Raw genomic sequence first — 18577 nt, 5'->3', positions numbered from 1 at the left:
TTTTCATTCTTTAAAAGTAAAAGAAAGAAAACCACCCCCACTCGCAAAAAGAGGGGAAAAAAGACTACAGAAGATTAAAAAGAGCAAAAGAAAACGCGTTTAATTCATCAAAAATCTACATAATATGCATTCCAAAGATATGTACATACATACATACTTACATACATACATACATACATTAAACTTCAATTCAAATACTTGCATTTGTATGTGTAGACATGAGTGCGCATATCTATAAAAACGTTAAATTTTTGCTATTTTAAAGCAATTTTAAAATTTTATCTGAACTAACTAGATACATATGTCATACACTTGTGCATGTGTGTATGTACATATGTAGATAGCGAGTGATATAACCTCATTTCTAAAAACTGACACAAGCACAAGAAAAACAATAAACTGATTCGTAGCCGCTCCAAATCGCTCACAATCTCAAAATATAAAAATAAAGATAGAAAAAAAGCGAATAAGAACCAAACTATGTGTAGTCATAACCATTTTTTTTTGTGCCTTTTGCCTTTCCGAAAAAATACAACATACACACACCCACTCTGTGCACACATACAGATAGAGATACAATACAAGCGAAATGTATATAGTTTGTTTTTGTAGGCCGTTGCTTTTCGAGTTTTTCGAATCAGTATTGAAATCGCCGTTAAACTGAAAACACTGGTTGGGGCGGCTCTCTATACGCTCTCTTGCTGGTAAGTGTTTGGACTTGTGTGAGTGCAAATGGATGTAGCACCCGCGTGCGTGTGTGTGTGCGCCTGTGTCTCTCTTGAAAAATAGTTCAAATGTTATTAAAATCTGCTGAAATTAAGTACAACGCGAATAAAAAATTAAAATATTATAAAAATATATATAATTAAAGTGTCTACAGATCTTTGCTTGTCTATTTGGACATTCACTTCATGTTCTTTAAAGAAAACGCGAATATGTTGGAAAATATTTTGTAATTGTTTTATTCTATTTTGTTAAAAAAAAAATGTTCATCAGCCATGTGTGTGTGCAAGAGAGAGAGAGAGAGGGAGCGCATGCTCTCTTTCGTTCTCTTCGGCTCTCTCTCTCTCTTGCCATGGTTGTTTGGCTCTCCCGGCTTGTCATATTTATTTCTTTTACCCCATTACAGTGGGCCTCAAGCCATTAGAATTTGTAAAGGCATTCCACTAAAAAAAAACATTATAAAATAAAGGCAACTCTAAAAGCAAGAACAAAAACATTACTGGACAATGCCTAATCAAGATATCAATTAAAAATATCACATTTTTGTGTGGAGTGACTGTGAATTTTGAAACGTTCAAAAATAATTTACTTACCACTGTGGCGCTCCCAATTTTGAACTCCACCAGAAAAAAACTGAATCAAAATCTTGAAATTATATACATATGTACATAGATACATATGTATATAAATATGATGAAATGTGTGCTTGTGTGTGTGAGTTTCAAGATGTTACTGATTGGTAATGTTAGTGCTCTGAGGTCAAAGATCGACATACATAATTCGGTAGCAGCATTATTAATAATTTTATTTATTTGTTTATGAATTGTTATTGTTAAAAATGAAAATCGTTTACCCATTATCTCTAAAATTTGTTTTGTTATTGTGTATTGTGATGTACTTGTGTTTATGTGTGTGTGTGAGTGGTTGTTGTTGTTCTTGTTCGGTTTCTACGTTGTCTTTGTCGCCTATTATTCGTTTTGAAATTCGTAATCAAAATCGATAAAACATTATATAGGTATTTTTTTTTTTGTTCCCCCCTTAGTTAAGATTTCGTGTCTCTGTATTGAATTATATATGTATAACAAAAAACATATGTATGTACATATGTACGAAGGTATGTTTCGTTGTATTAATGTTATTCGTAGATAGGTTTTTGGAATGTGTTAAACAGTTGCGAAGTGAATGAGCCAACATCAAACGATGATTATATAATATTTTCGCTCCATTCGTATGTTGGGTTAGAATTTGACGGCTTAGAATTGGTATTCGAGACGAAAAGTCTAATCAAATCGATAAATATCGAGAAATTAGAAAATTTATTTTAAATAAAGTTTTTGATTTTGATTGAATTATTTTTGTTTTTTGCAGATTCCGATAAGTTAACAATTGTTTTGCATCCATGTTAATGCCGCTATATCATAAAAATCTGGAGAGCCAAAACGATACATTAGCTTCTCCCTCAGCATCTGGTTCTGGACTTAGATTTCAATCACAACCAGTTGAAGACATTAGAAATATTAGGAGAGGCAACGGTAGCAAAAGCAGCAGTACAGTGGCTGCCCATACAAAAATGCGACTGCTCAGCAAAGTGGAGCAGAATATGCGCCAAAATCAGCAAGGTCATCACCAACGGCAGCAGCATCATCAAAACGTCAACAGGCTCATCCACACAGCAGCCACTGGCAATGGTGTTGTGGTTGATGTAGATGTGGATGACGGCCTATTGACGCCCATGCGCAATAAGCCCCAGCCCTACTCCAGCACTAGCAATGGTGGAGGAGCAGCAGCTACAGCAGCAGCAGCTGCAGCCGCCGCCGTCGCTGCTAGTAAGGGCGAAACACGAGCGGAACGCAACCTGTGGAGTCGTGCCGAAATGCTGGAAATGTTAAGCATCATGCAAAATATCAATGCCTTGGAGCAATTAAAAGATCGAAATATAAAGAGTGAACATGTTTTTCGGCAAATCGAGCAAATAATGCGTAGCAAGAATTATGTCAAAAAATCGAGCATACAAATCTGGACGAAATGGAAGTTCCTCAAGTCCACATATAATACCACTACAAGACATGGCACAGGAATACCCAAAGTGGTACCAGAGGAGGTTTATCGGGTACTCTGCCGTATGCTTGGTAACAGCAGCGATGGAGGATCGATTGGTGGTGGATCTGGAGCTGGTGGCAGCAATAGCAACATCAGTGAATGTGACAATTCCATGGATAGCTCAAAAACGCTTGGTGATGATTCAAAAGAAGATATGCTTGGTGTGGAACATCCCATATTTGGCTACCGTTTGGGTGCCATTAAGCCAGAACCAATCGATACTGGTAAGTTGAAAAAAAAATTGTACATTAACTTCTGACAACGACTTTAACGCGTTTTTCCTGTAGGCTATGATGACGTTTTGAAGGTACCGGATAGTATATCTGAGCAGGATACAAGGGAAACTCTTGACTTTGAACCCAGTGTAGAGATTACACATTCCGATCATAGCGAAATGGCGAATCACATGCCATTTGTTGTCTCAGTGAAACATGAACCGGAAATGGATTTGGGTATGGACGGCACAAATACTCCGCCACCTACGGCGCCAGCATCGCCCTCTCCACCACCAGGTGCCCATGGCGGCGATAGTCACGATGACGATATGTATACCCCAATGCCACCATTAAGGGTGGCATCTTTCGCTAAGGGATCGGACTATGGTTTACGTCGGAATTCCCAACCAGCCAACATGCATGGGGCAGATCGGCAGACACCTGCTCTCTCAAAAGGCAAACAGAATCGTTCGCTACCACTTCAGAGCACCAGCAATATTAATTTTGTACATCCCACAAGCAAATTAATGTTGCCGAGGAAAATACCCGTACGTCTACCTCGTGACATTAGTGTTCAGCCGGCTGGAATGCGTCTTAAGCCTGTGCCCATCAGGGACACGGGGTACTCACTTAGACCAGAGCGCAACATTCCAGATCTAGAGCAATCCATTTCACCTCCACATTCGCCAACTCAAGCAACACACAATCAGCAGCTGTTGCTGTCTAGAGGTCAGCAGCCACCCAGATACAGCCTTCCTCCCTATGCCGCTTCCACCAGCCGCCAAGCGCAGCTAATGAGCCAACAGCATCAGCAGCGCAAGCGTCGTACAAACCCTGACAATTCACCGGTTCCTGTCAAGCTGCAACGCAGTTCAACGCATTATGAGACAACTTCCAGGACTGCACGCGGCAACCTCCATGATGAAGAGCAAAAGCTTACTAATGAAGAGCCCCAAAGCAATCGGATACAGCAACATCAGCAGCAACTCGACGAAGTCTTTTCCAATGAGCTAAGTCAGCTCGCTGATGCCATGCGAGAGGCTCAAAAAGAAATGCTGGAAGATTTCTTTAAGCAGCAAAGAGAATTCGCGCGCCGGGAGCATGAATTCCAAATGAGGCAGGATACCTTAATAATGCAGGCTCTTCGCAGACAAACAGATACTCTTCTACGCACCGCCAACGAACTACTGGGAATGTCATCCAACACAAATGAAACTAGAAAATTTAAGAAAAATAATAGATCAGGAAGTAGCGATAAAACTAAAACCACAGAAGTGCCGGAAACGGAACTACTAGAACCTGATCTCGTTATAGAAAAAGGTCATAATAGCACTGAGACAATTGATGACGAAGAGGAGCTAGACGAAGTAACACAGTTGGATGACGGAGATGAGGCACATGGCAGCAATGAAAGTGACATGTCCACTTTGGCAATGTCTGCATCCGCTATGAGCGAGTATGACGGCATTAATGCTGATGTCTAAATAGTCTTAATTCCATCCCAAAATTTGAGTATTATTACAAATGATATACTTATATTGTTAATCCTCAACCATTCCAATCACATTCCTTAAGTTTTAAAAAAGAGCAAATATAATAATACCTACATATATATTATATATTCCTAGAAAAAGACCCGCATTGTTAAAAAGAAAGACTTGATTATGATATAAGCTTTAACATTCTATTAAACACAAATCTGGATTGTATTTATTGTTCTTCTGTAAAGTTATTAAAACGGCAAGCAAAATACATAAATGCATGTGCACACACACATATATACAAATATATATGTATATACATTTAGGCATATGCATACATATAGAAAAGAAACCATCAGTAAAAAATAAACAAACAAAACAAAAAAAAAAACAATTTTATGTTGATAACGGAACACAACAATAGTCATTAGATTTCTATGGGGTCACCTAAGCGGACTAACTGGACAGGGACATTAGATATTCGAAATTGATTTATATTTCTAATTAGAAATTATAAACTGGGCATAACTCATCATTTAACGCAAGCAAAATTTCGAAGTCACAGTCAGAAATATTTTGGACCTTTGTAAATATTTACCAAATATTTTGAATTTTATTTGGTTTTAAAATGGATCTTTCAAAAGTCTTCAATATATAGATTCCAATTGACAGTAATTAAATATTTGAACAAGGATATCAGAAAATGCCAACCCAAAAATTAAGCAGAATTCCAAATTTCAATTTTCTAACAAGAAATGTATTTAATATTGCATGAGTTGAAAACAAAATTAGCAATATGGAACTAAAATCAAAAAATATGATATACTTATTTATATACACATATAAATTTTGCATATATGTATATACGAAAAAATAATTATGCTTACTAACTACATACATATGTATGTGTAGGTTCCTTTCAAAAATTTGTTTAATCTAAATTCTAAATGTACGTATAACTAGCTTAAAATTACCTTTTGCGAGTGCACTAAACTAGTTTTAATGCCCATTTTTGTTAGTTTACGTTAGTATCTGGCTTTTCATTCTGTTTTTTTGCATTATTTGTTTTTTTTGCACGAAGAGTAAACGTCTAAAGCGAATGTTATTAGCAACTAGTATTTTATTTTACAATTACCATTAAGATGATACCCCGCCCTGACCCAGTTCACACCAATATACCCATAAGCAACTGGATTGCATTCTAATCGGGCCTATAAATTGGTGTTTTGGGTATAAATTCAATTAAAATAACATACTCCATCATGGAATTGGAATCACATTGTTGCTTATGCAGTCGCCAGTGTAGGCCCAGCTTATGATATAGATGATTATTCTCCCATTCGAATAGTTTATCCAGAGTTAATTGTGTCTGCAAATTAAGAAGGTATAATTAAATAGCTTGGAAATTATGAAAACATTTTTATAAACTTACACGCTTGCTGAGGCAAATGACCGGCCAAAGGGAGCAGCCCAGCGTACAGCAGCAGCAAACGCATCCACAGAATAGCCACTTGACATTAACGGGCAGGGTTTTTTTTAATACACCATTGATACGCCCAACAGTTGCCTTGAACTCCTCGGGAGCTACGCGTGATAACAGGCCACACGGAAACTCTGTGTTAAAGCGATTGCTCAGACCGAAACTGCGGAAAAGCAAGATACGAGATGATTTTTAATTGTTCTATATTTCGTTAAAATACATGCCCTATCACTATACAACACTTTAGATCCCATTAAAAGGTCAATATTAACAAACGAACCCCATAATAATAATAACTAAGTAAGTTTCTTTTGTGTATATCAAAAGTGAAATAGGCGACAAAAGCCTTGGACTACATTTAAACCCTGATGGGGTAGGAGAATGTAGACGATAAACGTTCCTCTACACATTGTATGCATTGGTACTGTGGACATCAACTAATTTTTTTAAATATATTATTGGTTATTTTTTATAAGAAAGTCAAAATAATACAACCCCTGAAACATATGTATGCACCAACAGCTTAACGGAACTAGAAACGACTCAGTAGACATAACTTGGGCATTTTAATATACTCAAATGAACTTGGATGTAACTAATGGTCTAAGGTAATAAGCGGAAGTCGCTTTATTATTGTTTAAGTAGTTCTCAACTTACACAGTCATATTGCCAGCACCTCGTATAATAATGGGTTCGGGCACTGGCGCCACTGTTTGATCCTGAAAATGTTCCAATTCGTCAAGCTGTTCATCCTCATAAATGGCATCGAAATCCGAGAATGACATGATGACACTTGTATAGGCGATTGATGATGAAGGGAGAGATATTCCTTTTGAGATATAGTTTGCACAGGAGAAGATACAACTTCAGAAAGGGAAGCAGCAAAAAGTGCTTCACTCTGGAGGTCAGCACATTTTCCAAATGGGTTTTCTTTCTCAATAGAAGACGTTGCCTTTGTTAACTGCTGCTGCGAAGATTTCCGCCATACGCCCCGTAGGTTGACGCACTGTTACTGATACGGGCTTGTGGCCGATGGCCGTTGGCCTCCTTTATATCGCCTGTATTGCATTGAGGAAGAGAGGCGAATATGTTTTAATTGTTTGATATGTATGTACATACATTAGTATTAAAATAACACGAACAAAAACAATCAATTTGATATAAACATCAGCATGTGTGTGGGTGTATGTATATGTACATATGTACGAGGCAGCACGAACAATTAGAATGCTTTTCAACACTGGCAATAGATGATTATGATGTTAATGGGGGGAGGGGGAGAATAAATCTCCCATACAAAGACATTTTACATAGTATAGCTTTGCATTTTATAATGCACTACTGCTGAATAATGAAAAATAATTACAACAACCAAAATTTTGATTGTTACCTTGTTTGTTGACGTCGTTTTACTCACCTGCGTTATAAAATTCGTGTTGGTTTTTTTCATTTATTTCGCAATCACTTTTCTCATTCCCTGCCCAGCAAAGAAATTTATCTGTAAAGGAGATTTGCAGACACCTGCCCGTCCGTTTATTTTTTGTTTTTAACAGCCAGTTTAGTTTGTTTGATTAGTTTTGAACACAGAATTTACAAATTTTACACGCTTTCTACGTTTTGTAATACGAAATTATTTAGCTCTATCTCTGTCTAAATATTTGTTGTTGCCAACAGCTGGCAGCTGTTACTTGACTCAGAGTTGCCAGGTCTCTTGAAAAGTACTTCTAAATAACACTTGCGACATGCGAAAGCCTTGGTCATTGCGGTGGATTGAATATTGATTTATTAATAATCTATATATTTTTGTAAATATATGAATGGTTAAATAAATAAAATGTATAACTTACGCATGCCTATTTTAAACTTATTATAATTACATTAATTTTATGGTGCACAAAAATTCGAGGGGACAGCAAAACACAAATAACATTAAGCAATAAGCTAAGCACATAGATTTGTAAATATATCAAGGTTGCTTCCAATTCCAATTTAACTAAACTATTCATATTTAAACAGGTTACTATTGAGAATGTTTTGCTATTTTGTACGTAAACGCTTTGGATTAGAAAACAGATTTAGAAGCAACCTTTTATGTGTTTCATTTTGAGAAGGCCATGACTGAGAGTATCGATGAATGTGGGAAGCGTTTTTACTTCTTTTTCGTAGCATTCGCGTTGGTGGACTGGAACACCGAGGAGGCGGACATAAGATTCTCAATATATTGGCCAAGAACTTGATTTTCCGAGCGCAATTTGAGATTCTCTTCCTTTACGGAGTCTACTCGCTGTGAGAGGTCGTCCAATGTGTTTTGCAATTCCAAGACCTGGGTTATTAGGCGGGCCTTCTCCTCCCGGTCGTCCTGGGCCATCTCGAGGGCATCTAGAGAATTATGAGAGGAGTCCGGCGTCGAGCTACGATTGGTGAACGAGGAGCGCAGCGAATCCATTGAGCGTCCATTTGGCATGTTGTGTGTAGTTGCCGATGCCTCATCATCATTAATGACAACTGTAGGCAGGAAAAAGAAAATTAGAATCGTTGTTGTCATTGGCCTCGCCCACTCTCACTCCTACTCCCAACTCACCCTGTGGGTCTTCATCGATAGGCATGATGGTATCATCATTGTTGATGAAGGACATTATTAACTCTTTAGTAATGGTTAATGGTTTAAAATCGGGGACCTTAGTTAATGATTTTTCTTAACTTTTGTTTTCTGTTCACTTAACTGCCCAAAACACTAAAAAATTTCTACCTTCCACACTACCCAACACTGTGGAATTGAGATGTCGATGGAATAAAAGCGTGTCACGACATAACTTTAGTAAAAACAAAGTATATAAAATAATAAACAAAATTGAATATTTATAAAATTGTTTCTAGTTTTCAAGTTTCCAAGATTCTTACTTGCCCTGTTAAACTTTTTGATATGCTAGCATTTTTCCCATCACCAATTGGATGTATTCTCTCATTGCCCAATACTAGCAGCAATTTAAGAAGTTTGACATGAAGAGGAAGCATGGTGCAAATATAAGTAAAACTGTCCACTTTTTTTGGTTTTTTGACGAAGTCACTTTTTAAACAAGTTTTTTCACATTTACCTGGTCCACGGTTAAATAGCTCAAGAGCATATAAAACAGTATTATAAATGCAAATTAAAAGCAATATAATAAACCTATGAAAATTTGTACAAGCGTACGTCAAAAAAATAAAGAGTTAAACAGTCTAATTCAATTCCACTAAAAATTAGTTTGCTTTTGTCATATGTGTACGTATACTTAGACAGCACATGAAATTGTACGATATTATTATGACAAAAATTTTATGTATAAATAATTTGTTTTCAAAAATAACCGAATACTATTTGCAGAGTTGCCACCTAATTGATCGTATATGAGTTTAATACACACGCATGCTTTTGCAACATATCTTGTCAGATTCTCAAAAAAGTTGCAGAGCAAAAAAACAAAATTTTGACAGTGTGTTAAATATACAAAGTGTGCTGTGCCTGTATAAGGTATATTCACTGTACTTTGGAAAAAACAGTTACAAATAAACTTGTACTAGGACGTGTGCATAAAGTACGCTACAGTTTCAGTTCTGTATGTACTGCGGGGTCAATCATATAAACACCCTTGCACCTACAACTAAAACCAAAACGGATTGTACAAATGCCAGGTGAGACATTTTGAAAAACAAATTCTTATATCCAACACAAGAAAAATAAAATATATTTATTTGCTCGATTTTTATATCCGCTGGCTAATCTTTTGCTACACTTATCAGTTTCAGAGCTGTCCCTTATATTCGTTTTACCTGATGATTTGATTTGCGAATGTGTATTCCTGCTGCTATAACTTTTAAATGTACGGTAAGAATTATTGTTAATACTTTAATTTAGTCTTTCAAAAGTAAAACATAAGCAGAAATTAATTAATGTTTTGGCTAGCCTAGATAAGAGAGTAACAATGGCATTGACATTGAGGCATCATAAGACTACGTAACAAAGCCATTAATGCATTGGCTGAATAAAAGTTTTTGTTGTTGTCGTCTAAAGGCGAGGAAGAACAACTTTAAAAATATAAAAATAATATATTGGAATCTTAGTATATGGCCAATTTGTAAATAATCATAAAATTTAAAGCATAACTAAAAATGGTATCAAAATTCAATATTCAATACGCAGTGTGCCCGTATTTTTGTTTGGCAAATTTGGCAATAAAGATAAAATACTAATTACTTTTGCCAAATCGTTAGCAGAGATTTGAATGTTAGGTTTTCAAATTTAATTACAACAATAAATTCCATAAGAAAAACGATATTCTTGTCAATGGATAAAACTTGTAAGATTTTTAGAGCATAAACAAAAAAGATTAGCTACTTTATTATACACTTTCTTCTCTTAATCAAAGGAACTTCACATAAAAAAATTTTTTTCACATTTTTACTTAACTATTTTTAATGTATCTACATTAAAATATAAAATTATACACAATTCTGGTACTCAAATTATTAGTCGAATTCTGTTACTTAGCTATGTAAATTGGCAACCACCTGTTCTTACAAGACCTCAAGGCAGATGTAGGCCATGAGAATTTGGATTCTAATTTTTTAATTTAGACTTTTGATGTTTTAGCTTTTTGTGAATAACTAACAAATTTCTCTAACTGTTTTCAGTTCTTGTTTACAATCATCGCATTTGAAATGTTTTAAACAAACGAAAAAAAACTGCCAACTACCAAACTAAAAGCAGTCTGGTAACTCTGCAGCTCTAAATACCAAATAATTCAAATATACCAAACGAGTTTAAAAGAAAAATATACAAATATAAAAAGAATCGATTTAAAAAAATCAAATTCATCGAGATATAAGTTAAAACCATTGAAAACGGTAAAGTTTATTAAAAAATAAAAACTAAAAAGGAAATAAACTTCAAAGTTGGATGCGAACTAAAAAAATACCAAAACACTAAAAAACGGAGCGAAAAATGCTAGAAACTTTGATGCGGCGCAACGTACAAAATAATATCTTGTCCTCCAGTTAAACAGAATTGAGAACAGGACGCGTTTTGTGAATAGTGTGATATTTAAAAAAACCTAAATATAGTTTTCAAAAAAAGTTGCGAAAAGTTTTCGCATAAACGGGCGAAATGTTGCCAACCAATGGAGAAATGAAGCGGGAACTGACGACCACCAAAATAATAAATAACAAATCCAGCGGAGGTCTGTCGACAATTCCAAAAGAGGAGTTGCGTTTTGTGCCTATTACAAGCATGTCCTCGGCTACTAGTTCCAGTAAATCAACAAATATAACCTTAGGCACTTACAAGAACAATAACAATAATGCGGCCATAAAATCAAAACTAATGCCAATTAATGTGGTTCCACCATTAACCATTAAAGCCAGTCCTGGGGCAGTGGCCAATGCAACGGCAACAGTGGGACATTCTCCTACACCACCTTTAATACAATTGGTAACCACTGGTGTGGGAGTAGGATCAGCTGGCAACGTGTCAAACTCGAATTTATTGGCCATTTTAACGCCCAGTGGCAAGACAGCACTAATAAGTGCTTCATCGGCCAAGGGAAATGCTCAGCCAATGTTAATACGTTCGACAGCCGCATCGTCGTCAGTTGCTTCTCAGTCACAGGCACCACATCAGCAGCAGATAAATGGTAATCCCGGCCAGACAACCAAAACAACGAGTACCCTTACAACAGGTAAGTCACAATTCGGAGTTATATAATTATAACGCCCAGATCATCAAAGTTCCCCATATAATTGTAGGTAGATTGCTTTTCTTTTAATTTCAATAAAATTTCATTGTAAGGTGCAAAATTCCTGTGCCCTGCACAGTATGGAACTGGCACAACGGGAACAAGACTAACTGACTGACTTGTCTGTATATATAGATTAATTTTTTATTATTGTTACTCTTGTTGTTGTTGAAATTATTGTATTTTTACATGTTTAGTTTAATGTCGTTGCTCTCATGGCCGTATTTTAAAATTTAAATTAAGACAGGGGCCAAAAAAAGAAGAAAATTTGTTAATTAAGCACAACCAACGTGCAGCAACAATTTTTAGAGGGTAGTGAAAGTAAAAATAATGCGGTCACATTCTTCTTCTTCTGCACATGATGATGATGATACATACATACATATTTACATACCTACAAATGTATGTATTTAATAATATTAAAAATTTAAAGAGCCTTATGCATGTATCATTTAAAAATGTTGCTGAATTCCATGTGAATTATCCAAGTCGTTAAACAGGTTTTTCTTTGTTATTGCATTTTAAAAGTTTAAAAATTGTCAGAAATTTGTTAACTATTTGTAAAAACTCAAATACTAATTCAGAATCTAATTTTAATTTTAATTGAAATTTGTGAACAGCGCCTAAAAAGAAACAAAGTTGTCATTACTTAACTATGTATATTCTGATTCATCTGATGTCACCTATATATGTACCTACATATATGCATACTTACATACATATGCATCCGTAAGCGTTGCCCTTTGCATTATATGTACATATGTATGTATGTATTGGTATGCCGCCCCCTTGGTTGCACTTTATAGTCCGGCCCTGTTTTGTTGGTGTTGTTGTTTTGTTACTCTTGTAGATTTCATAATGAGAATCGTTTTTGGAAAACGTAAAAAATAGTTGCATTTTGTATTGAGTTTGGTATTTTCTGCGTATTACTTTCGCATGGTAAATGAAAAATATTAATTGAGAAAATGTCACTTATTATTATTTAGTTTATTTTGTTGGTTTTACTTTTCTTTTTTTTGGTTTTTTTTTTATCAATATATGCTAAAGGCGGGCGGGGTGCCAGCAGCACCAACAGCAAACAGCAACAACAATGACCGTGATGATGACGATCAGGTTTTTGCAGCTGCATTGAAACTGAAATAAAAATGAAAAATTAAATATAAAAGCATTGAAAAGATGAGATGAGCCAGACTTAAGTAATAGTATAAAATATCAGAAGCTATATAAGTTTTAAGATTTGGCAATTGTGACTCATAATAATAAACTATTATACTTATTATATGTATGTATTATTTTTCAGTTTCAGCGCCTGTTTCTGCTCTTGTGGGTGCTTCTTCTTCTGTTCCGGCTAAGGTAACATCTAATACATTAGTGCCCAGTGGACAAATCTCGCTGTTGGCCAATTCACGGGCTCCCGTTATTCTAAGTAAGGCGGCTGTGGACAAACTGAGGATGAAATTCAATCAAGCTAAGGCCAATCCTAGTGCCATTCTATTGAGCAATAATAAGAATCATAACAACAACAACAACAACAATAATAATAATAATAATCCGCCCAAAATCAAGTCTTTGCCACCAGTTAAACCTATGTCGAAACCTGACTCAACACCTGAAACTGTACCTGCTGCTACAACTACTCCACCTGTGACTCCCACTCAAGCTGTTACTCCCACTCAAACTGTTACTCCAACTCAAGCTGTTCCTCCCACTCAAACTGTGACTTCCGCTTCAGATGTTGCTCCTGCTCCAACTACTGCTCCTGCGTGCTCTATTGCCACCATCACTGCTGCTGTTCTCGATCCGGCTGTTCTTCCTGGTCCTCCTGCTCTGGCCGATACGATTTCAAAGGCTCCTACTCCTGCACCTGCTGCTACAGTTGCTTCTATTACTGTGGCAGCAGCACCCTCCATTACACCATTGCCTAATTTGACCCAAATGAAAGTACAAAAAGACACGATTGCACCATCAGTTGTGCAGAGGGATTTGCCAAACTTCAGTTCAGCTGTTATTGGTGTGAAAAAACATAAACTGCAACGTTCGAAATCTTTTGTGGCCACTGAGCAGTCCTCGCCGGGGAGCGAAAGACGGCATTCAGTTGCCATTATGGCCAAAGAGGTGGATGTTGTCATTGAAGAGCCAAGGACAATTGAAACCATCACCATAGACGACGACGATGACAGTGACCAGGAGGACAAACAAGCAACAAAACCACAACAGCCAATAAAAAACAAGCCAACAGTCACCGTGACCAAAACAACAACAACCACAAAGACATCCAAGTGTACACCAACACCCACACCCAAATCATCGAGGAAGAACTCCTCGACCAGTACCAGCACTTTGAGCAGCATTAGCAGCAGTAGGAGAAGCAGCAGCAGCGATGTAGAAGAGATCCATGCTGAACAAAGCGGAAAGAAATTCAAGAAAGAAGAATCAGCGGCGACAATGCCAAGCATAAGCATTCTAAAAGCGGAAACTTTAAATTTGTCCAATGAGGATTTTGAGCGTTCATTGCGCTGCGATGAGCAAGTGTCGCCCTCATCGAGTTCTTCTTCAAGCGTTTCGATTAAACCCAAGCAAAAGAATAGCGTAACTTCTCCTCATTCTCTGGCTGCATCAGGACCGACACTACCCGTCAACGACCAAGCACCCAATCGCCCCATCACCTCCTCCAGTGGTGGCAGACCCAGCCAAATTTTGAATAATTTGAAAAGAAGCGTATTACAAACTCTGCCCATGGTACGTTGGCGTGGCCAGCAGCCAGGACAATTGCCCAATTCGACGCTGCGCTTTGAATTGAATCGCTTTAATCTGCTGCAACTGAACGAGAGGTGTGAGCCTCGCCAGGGGCCGGCCAACTATTTTGAGCGCTCACTGTTCGATCGTCCTGACCGTCGGCCGACAGCAACTGCAGATCCGTTGCTCTATCTGTGTCAGCGCTGCAATTGCCATGGACCCGCAGCTGACTTTTTGGCGCCGCGTGAGTAATGAGTTTTCATCTCAAATTCCATGCTCGGATTATAGGCAAATGATTTCAAAAATCTTTAATTCTGGCTTTCCTTTTTCCCATTTTGTAGGTTACTGTTCTCTTGCTTGTGTGAGACGTGGACAAAAACGACGACTGCCTTCTGGCGGCAGCAGCAACAACTCACAAGTGGAGGCCAAAATGAGTCGATTGTCAGCGGCCATATCATCAGGAGCATCTGGATCATCTGCCTCATCAGCTTCAGCGCCAGCCGCATCGTCGCTTGTCTCGGAGGTAGTGGTTAAGGCTGCTTCAACCGAAGCTCGCAAAGTCGTACATCCAAAGGAGAAGGTGAAGAAACAGTTTCGATGGAGCGAGTACTTGGCGAAAAAGGGCAATGATATTGCTGCACCCATTCATCTGTTCTTCAATCCGTTTCCCATCAATCCGAATGGCTTTCAGCGTGGCATGAAAGTGGAGGCCATTGATCCCGAGAACTGTTCGCTCTTCTGTGTATGCACCATAGTCGAGGTGCGTGGCTATCGATTGAAGCTTCATTTCGATGGCTATGCCAGTATGTATGATTTTTATGTGAATGCCGATTCCATGGACATTTTTCCGCCCGGATGGTGTTACAGCACTGGCCGTGTGCTGCAAGCTCCCAAAGGCTACTGCTCGGATCGGTTTAGTTGGTCACGATATCTGATCAAGATCGATGGGAAGCCAGCACCTAGGCATCTGTTCAGCCATTTGAATATGTCACCGCAGCCATCGATGACAAATGGCTTTAGTGTAGGTATGCATCTGGAGGCGGAGGATCTAAATGACACGGGCAAGATTTGTGTGGCCACTGTGGCGGATATATTGGATGAACGTATACGCGTTCATTTCGATGGCTGGGATGACTGTTACGATTTGTGGGTCCATATAAATTCACCGTACATTCATCCATGCGGTTGGCACGATGGACGTCAGCAATTGATTGTACCTCCAGACTATCAGAATGTGGTTTTCAGTTGGCCGGAATATATAAAAGAGTCGGGCGGCATTGCGGCTCCTACTCATCTATTTAAGCCGCGACTGCCTATGGAATTTCAGTCGCGTATGAAATTAGAGGTAGTTGATCAGCGCAATCCCTGCCTTATTCGACCTGCCACAGTGGTGAACCGTAAGGGCTATCGCGTCCAGCTCCATCTGGATTGCTGGCCCACGGAATATTATTTTTGGCTCGAAGACGATAGCCCTGATCTGCATCCTATTGGCTGGTGTGAGGCAACCTCGCATGAATTGGAAACACCGCCCGGTTTCTTACAGAACAAATCCCAAATGCCTTGCGATGTGGATGGCTGCCGTGGCTTCGGCAATGCCAAACGTTTCAATCTCAATGTTCACGCTCTGCGCGATTGTTGTCCCTATGCACCGGAAAATTGGCGTCTATGGCGCTCCAAAACGGTTAAACCGGCCCGTGTGTCACCTGAGAATATCAAGCGATCTCCGAACAAGAAACCTTCGAAGCCCGTTAAGGCGGCACCGTCATCTCTACCACCTCCGCCAATAACTATAAAAACAGAGCCAAAAACCAAATCACAGGCGGAGGCGCCCAAACCGAAAAAGATGTCTGGCAAAGCTGAGAAACTGTTGGATGTTCGTTCCATGGCCATAGCTAAGACTATTGTCAATGAGTATGGTCCTCAGTTCCAGCGCAATTATCGCCTGTGGCAAAAGAATTGTGACTTCGATCTGGACAAGATTAAAAGCAATCCACTCTACTGGACGAAATGGGATGTCTACGAATATGTGGAACGTGCCCTCAACTCAAAAGTGATAGCGAATAATATGTTTGAGCAGGATATTGATGGACGGGCTCTACTCATGCTAGGACGGAACGATATATCCGAATATCTTAAACTAAAAGTTGGTGCGGCGGTGAAATTGTTCTCTCTAATTGTCAATCTGCGTATCGCTGTGGTCTGTAAATTTGACACTACCTCGACGGGTCTAAGTGAAATGAATGTGAGCAAAGCCAAGTTGGAGATGCCAAAGCAAGAGCCAGCAGAAGATGTGAAATCTACTCAGGAATATGAACGCCAGACAAATGGAAGGGCCAACGTTAGTGATCAGGAGAATGCAGAGGAGCTATCAACCTCTGTCAATGACGATGACGAAGATGTGGTTCTAGATAACGAGGATTTCCTCAATGTCCAGCCAAGCAGCAGTGCTTCTGCTACTGCTGTTAATCACAACAATAACAACAATGACTCGGATGATGTACTAATGGCACCGATGAAAATCCGCATGCCTATGGCAGCCACAGCATCATTCTAGATTTAGGTTTTCTTTTCATTTTACACTTATCGTTGATAATTTACTTCTTTTCTTCCATTTTTTTTGCCACATCGATTTTTTTCTTGATTGTTGCATTGGATCGTTTTGTTTCCACAGAATGAAATACTTTTGGGTATTACCAAATTATATACATACTTATATCTAAAATTTACAAATTATACATAAATATGTAATTATATTTAGTATTTATTATCTATAAGGTGGAATCCATAATTTTGTTGTTCACAGTTTTGAACCGAATAAAAGAAATTAACAAAATCCTTTAACGTTTACTTGCTCTTGCGGAGGATGATTGCTGCTCCTGATCCATATCTGAATGTTTTACGGCCAATGTGCCATCAATTTCAAAGAGAACCTCACCAAATAGCTGAGTTACCTCTACAAATTGTTGAAATACTTCCATGTTATTATAGCGCAAATTGTTCGATATTTGATATTTCTTAAGAGCTTTCAAGAGATCCTCATCCGAAACGATCTGCTGTTCCTTTAATATTGTAATTAATGCTTTCAGTTCATCCACACGAAGATGAAGAAAGGAGTTATCATTCAGCACTTGGGTTGCAATGGGCAAAATTTTCTATGAGATAAAAAGAAAAGAAGTCCTTTATGCATTGTTGATTTGGGGTTTTGATTTACCTTTGCTACCAAGTCCATTATGGTTGGACTGCTATGCTTGTTGGCCAAATGGAAAAGTTTTAGCACCGTTTTAATGGGCCAATCCTGATTGGCCAATTTCTCAATGAAGCCAGCAACAAAGTCATAGATCTTATATTTGGTAGCCAAATAGACCAGTTCGCTGTACATATCCAGATTGATGGCATCGCAAACCTATTAAAGAATTAATCAATGGAAAAGTCTCGAATGCACACATTAACCTGGATATACCTCATATGTGTACATATAGAGGAGCAGTGCCTCGTAGGCATTCGGTGAGGCATCATCCACATTGATTACACGCTTGTTCTGCTCAAAGTCCGGAGCATTGATAAGATTCTCAAATACTTCGGAGGCGGATGCCAACATTATGCGATGACAGTGAAACTGGCGAAAACAGCGTTTCGCCTTGTCCCCATACCAGACATGTAGCTCACAATCCGATTTGGGCAACTTATTGCCATTACGCAGCAGATCCAGCCGACGTAGTTTACAATTCATTTTGAATTTGTAGTTTTATTTTGATGTTCACAACTTTTATTTACTACGAAATTTTTAGGAAGTCTGGTGGAAATGTCACCGTCGGACCTTTTGAGATCCCAAGCAGATGAAAATGAATGTGGGATGAAGGATGGCACGAGCCGAAACTAGGTAAAACAGAGCATGCATGATGACAATAATAATAAGATTGACAATCAGCTAAGGGGGGCTGACCCGCTCTTCAGGCAAACAAGCTTTGATTGTTTATAAAATGAAATTGGGTATGCTCGCTGATTTCTGCTGCTGGTAACAGATTGGTTGGTATATTTTAATGTTTTTGCTTTCATTGGCCAACCCAATTG

General features: G+C 38.2%; 5 protein-coding genes across 9 annotated transcripts; 2 read left to right on the top strand and 3 right to left on the bottom strand.

Annotated features, from left to right (window-relative positions):
* The first annotated feature begins 650 nt into the window (after positions 1-650).
* On the top strand, positions 651-4796 carry mrt (martik). Of its 3 annotated transcripts, none has more exons than XM_068300696.1 (3): positions 651-704; positions 2092-3047; positions 3111-4796. In XM_068300696.1, the coding sequence occupies exons 2-3, from the start codon at positions 2123-2125 to the stop codon at positions 4520-4522; spliced, it is 2337 nt and encodes a 778-aa protein (XP_068156797.1). In that variant the 5' UTR covers positions 651-704; positions 2092-2122; the 3' UTR covers positions 4523-4796. The 3 variants fall into 3 exon arrangements, with proteins under 3 accessions (XP_068156797.1, XP_068156798.1, XP_068156799.1); XM_068300697.1 differs by lacking the exon at positions 651-704 and adding an exon at positions 805-952; XM_068300698.1 differs by lacking the exon at positions 651-704 and adding an exon at positions 1724-1837.
* Positions 4797-5254: 458 nt separating this feature from the next.
* LOC137584324 (cysteine-rich hydrophobic domain-containing protein 2) lies at positions 5255-7669 on the bottom strand. The gene is made up of 4 exons (XM_068299661.1): positions 7417-7669; positions 6657-7057; positions 5952-6162; positions 5255-5888 (listed from the first exon to the last, which is right to left on the bottom strand). Exons 2-4 carry the CDS (start codon positions 6782-6784, stop codon positions 5721-5723), a joined length of 507 nt encoding a protein of 168 aa, XP_068155762.1. The 5' UTR covers positions 6785-7057; positions 7417-7669; the 3' UTR covers positions 5255-5720.
* Positions 7670-7759: 90 nt separating this feature from the next.
* Positions 7760-8784, bottom strand: LOC137584325 (short coiled-coil protein B). The gene is made up of 2 exons (XM_068299662.1): positions 8581-8784; positions 7760-8504 (listed from the first exon to the last, which is right to left on the bottom strand). The coding sequence occupies exons 1-2, from the start codon at positions 8633-8635 to the stop codon at positions 8149-8151; spliced, it is 411 nt and encodes a 136-aa protein (XP_068155763.1). The 5' UTR covers positions 8636-8784; the 3' UTR covers positions 7760-8148.
* Positions 8785-9395: 611 nt separating this feature from the next.
* Positions 9396-17339, top strand: l(3)mbt (lethal (3) malignant brain tumor). 3 transcript variants are annotated; one of them, XM_068299865.1, is made up of 5 exons: positions 9396-9671; positions 9780-9859; positions 10671-11713; positions 13071-14750; positions 14848-17339. In XM_068299865.1, exons 3-5 carry the CDS (start codon positions 11143-11145, stop codon positions 17058-17060), a joined length of 4464 nt encoding a protein of 1487 aa, XP_068155966.1. In that variant the 5' UTR covers positions 9396-9671; positions 9780-9859; positions 10671-11142; the 3' UTR covers positions 17061-17339. The 3 variants fall into 3 exon arrangements, with proteins under 3 accessions (XP_068155966.1, XP_068155964.1, XP_068155967.1); XM_068299863.1 differs by having other exon boundaries at positions 9780-9864; XM_068299866.1 differs by lacking the exons at positions 9396-9671; positions 9780-9859; positions 10671-11713 and adding an exon at positions 12584-12709.
* LOC137584466 (kelch-like protein 6) lies at positions 17250-18275 on the bottom strand. The gene is made up of 3 exons (XM_068299867.1): positions 17967-18275; positions 17718-17909; positions 17250-17658 (listed from the first exon to the last, which is right to left on the bottom strand). The coding sequence occupies exons 1-3, from the start codon at positions 18234-18236 to the stop codon at positions 17344-17346; spliced, it is 777 nt and encodes a 258-aa protein (XP_068155968.1). The 5' UTR covers positions 18237-18275; the 3' UTR covers positions 17250-17343.
* Between the last annotated feature and the right edge of the window lie 302 nt (positions 18276-18577).

The sequence above is a fragment of the Drosophila tropicalis genome, unplaced genomic scaffold (assembly GCF_018151085.1).
Source record: "Drosophila tropicalis isolate 14030-0801.00 unplaced genomic scaffold, ASM1815108v1 contig_878, whole genome shotgun sequence".
Taxonomy (NCBI): domain Eukaryota; kingdom Metazoa; phylum Arthropoda; class Insecta; order Diptera; family Drosophilidae; genus Drosophila; species Drosophila tropicalis.
The sequence above is the reverse complement of the archived record's forward strand: the minus strand, read 5'-3'. Positions and strand labels throughout refer to the sequence as shown.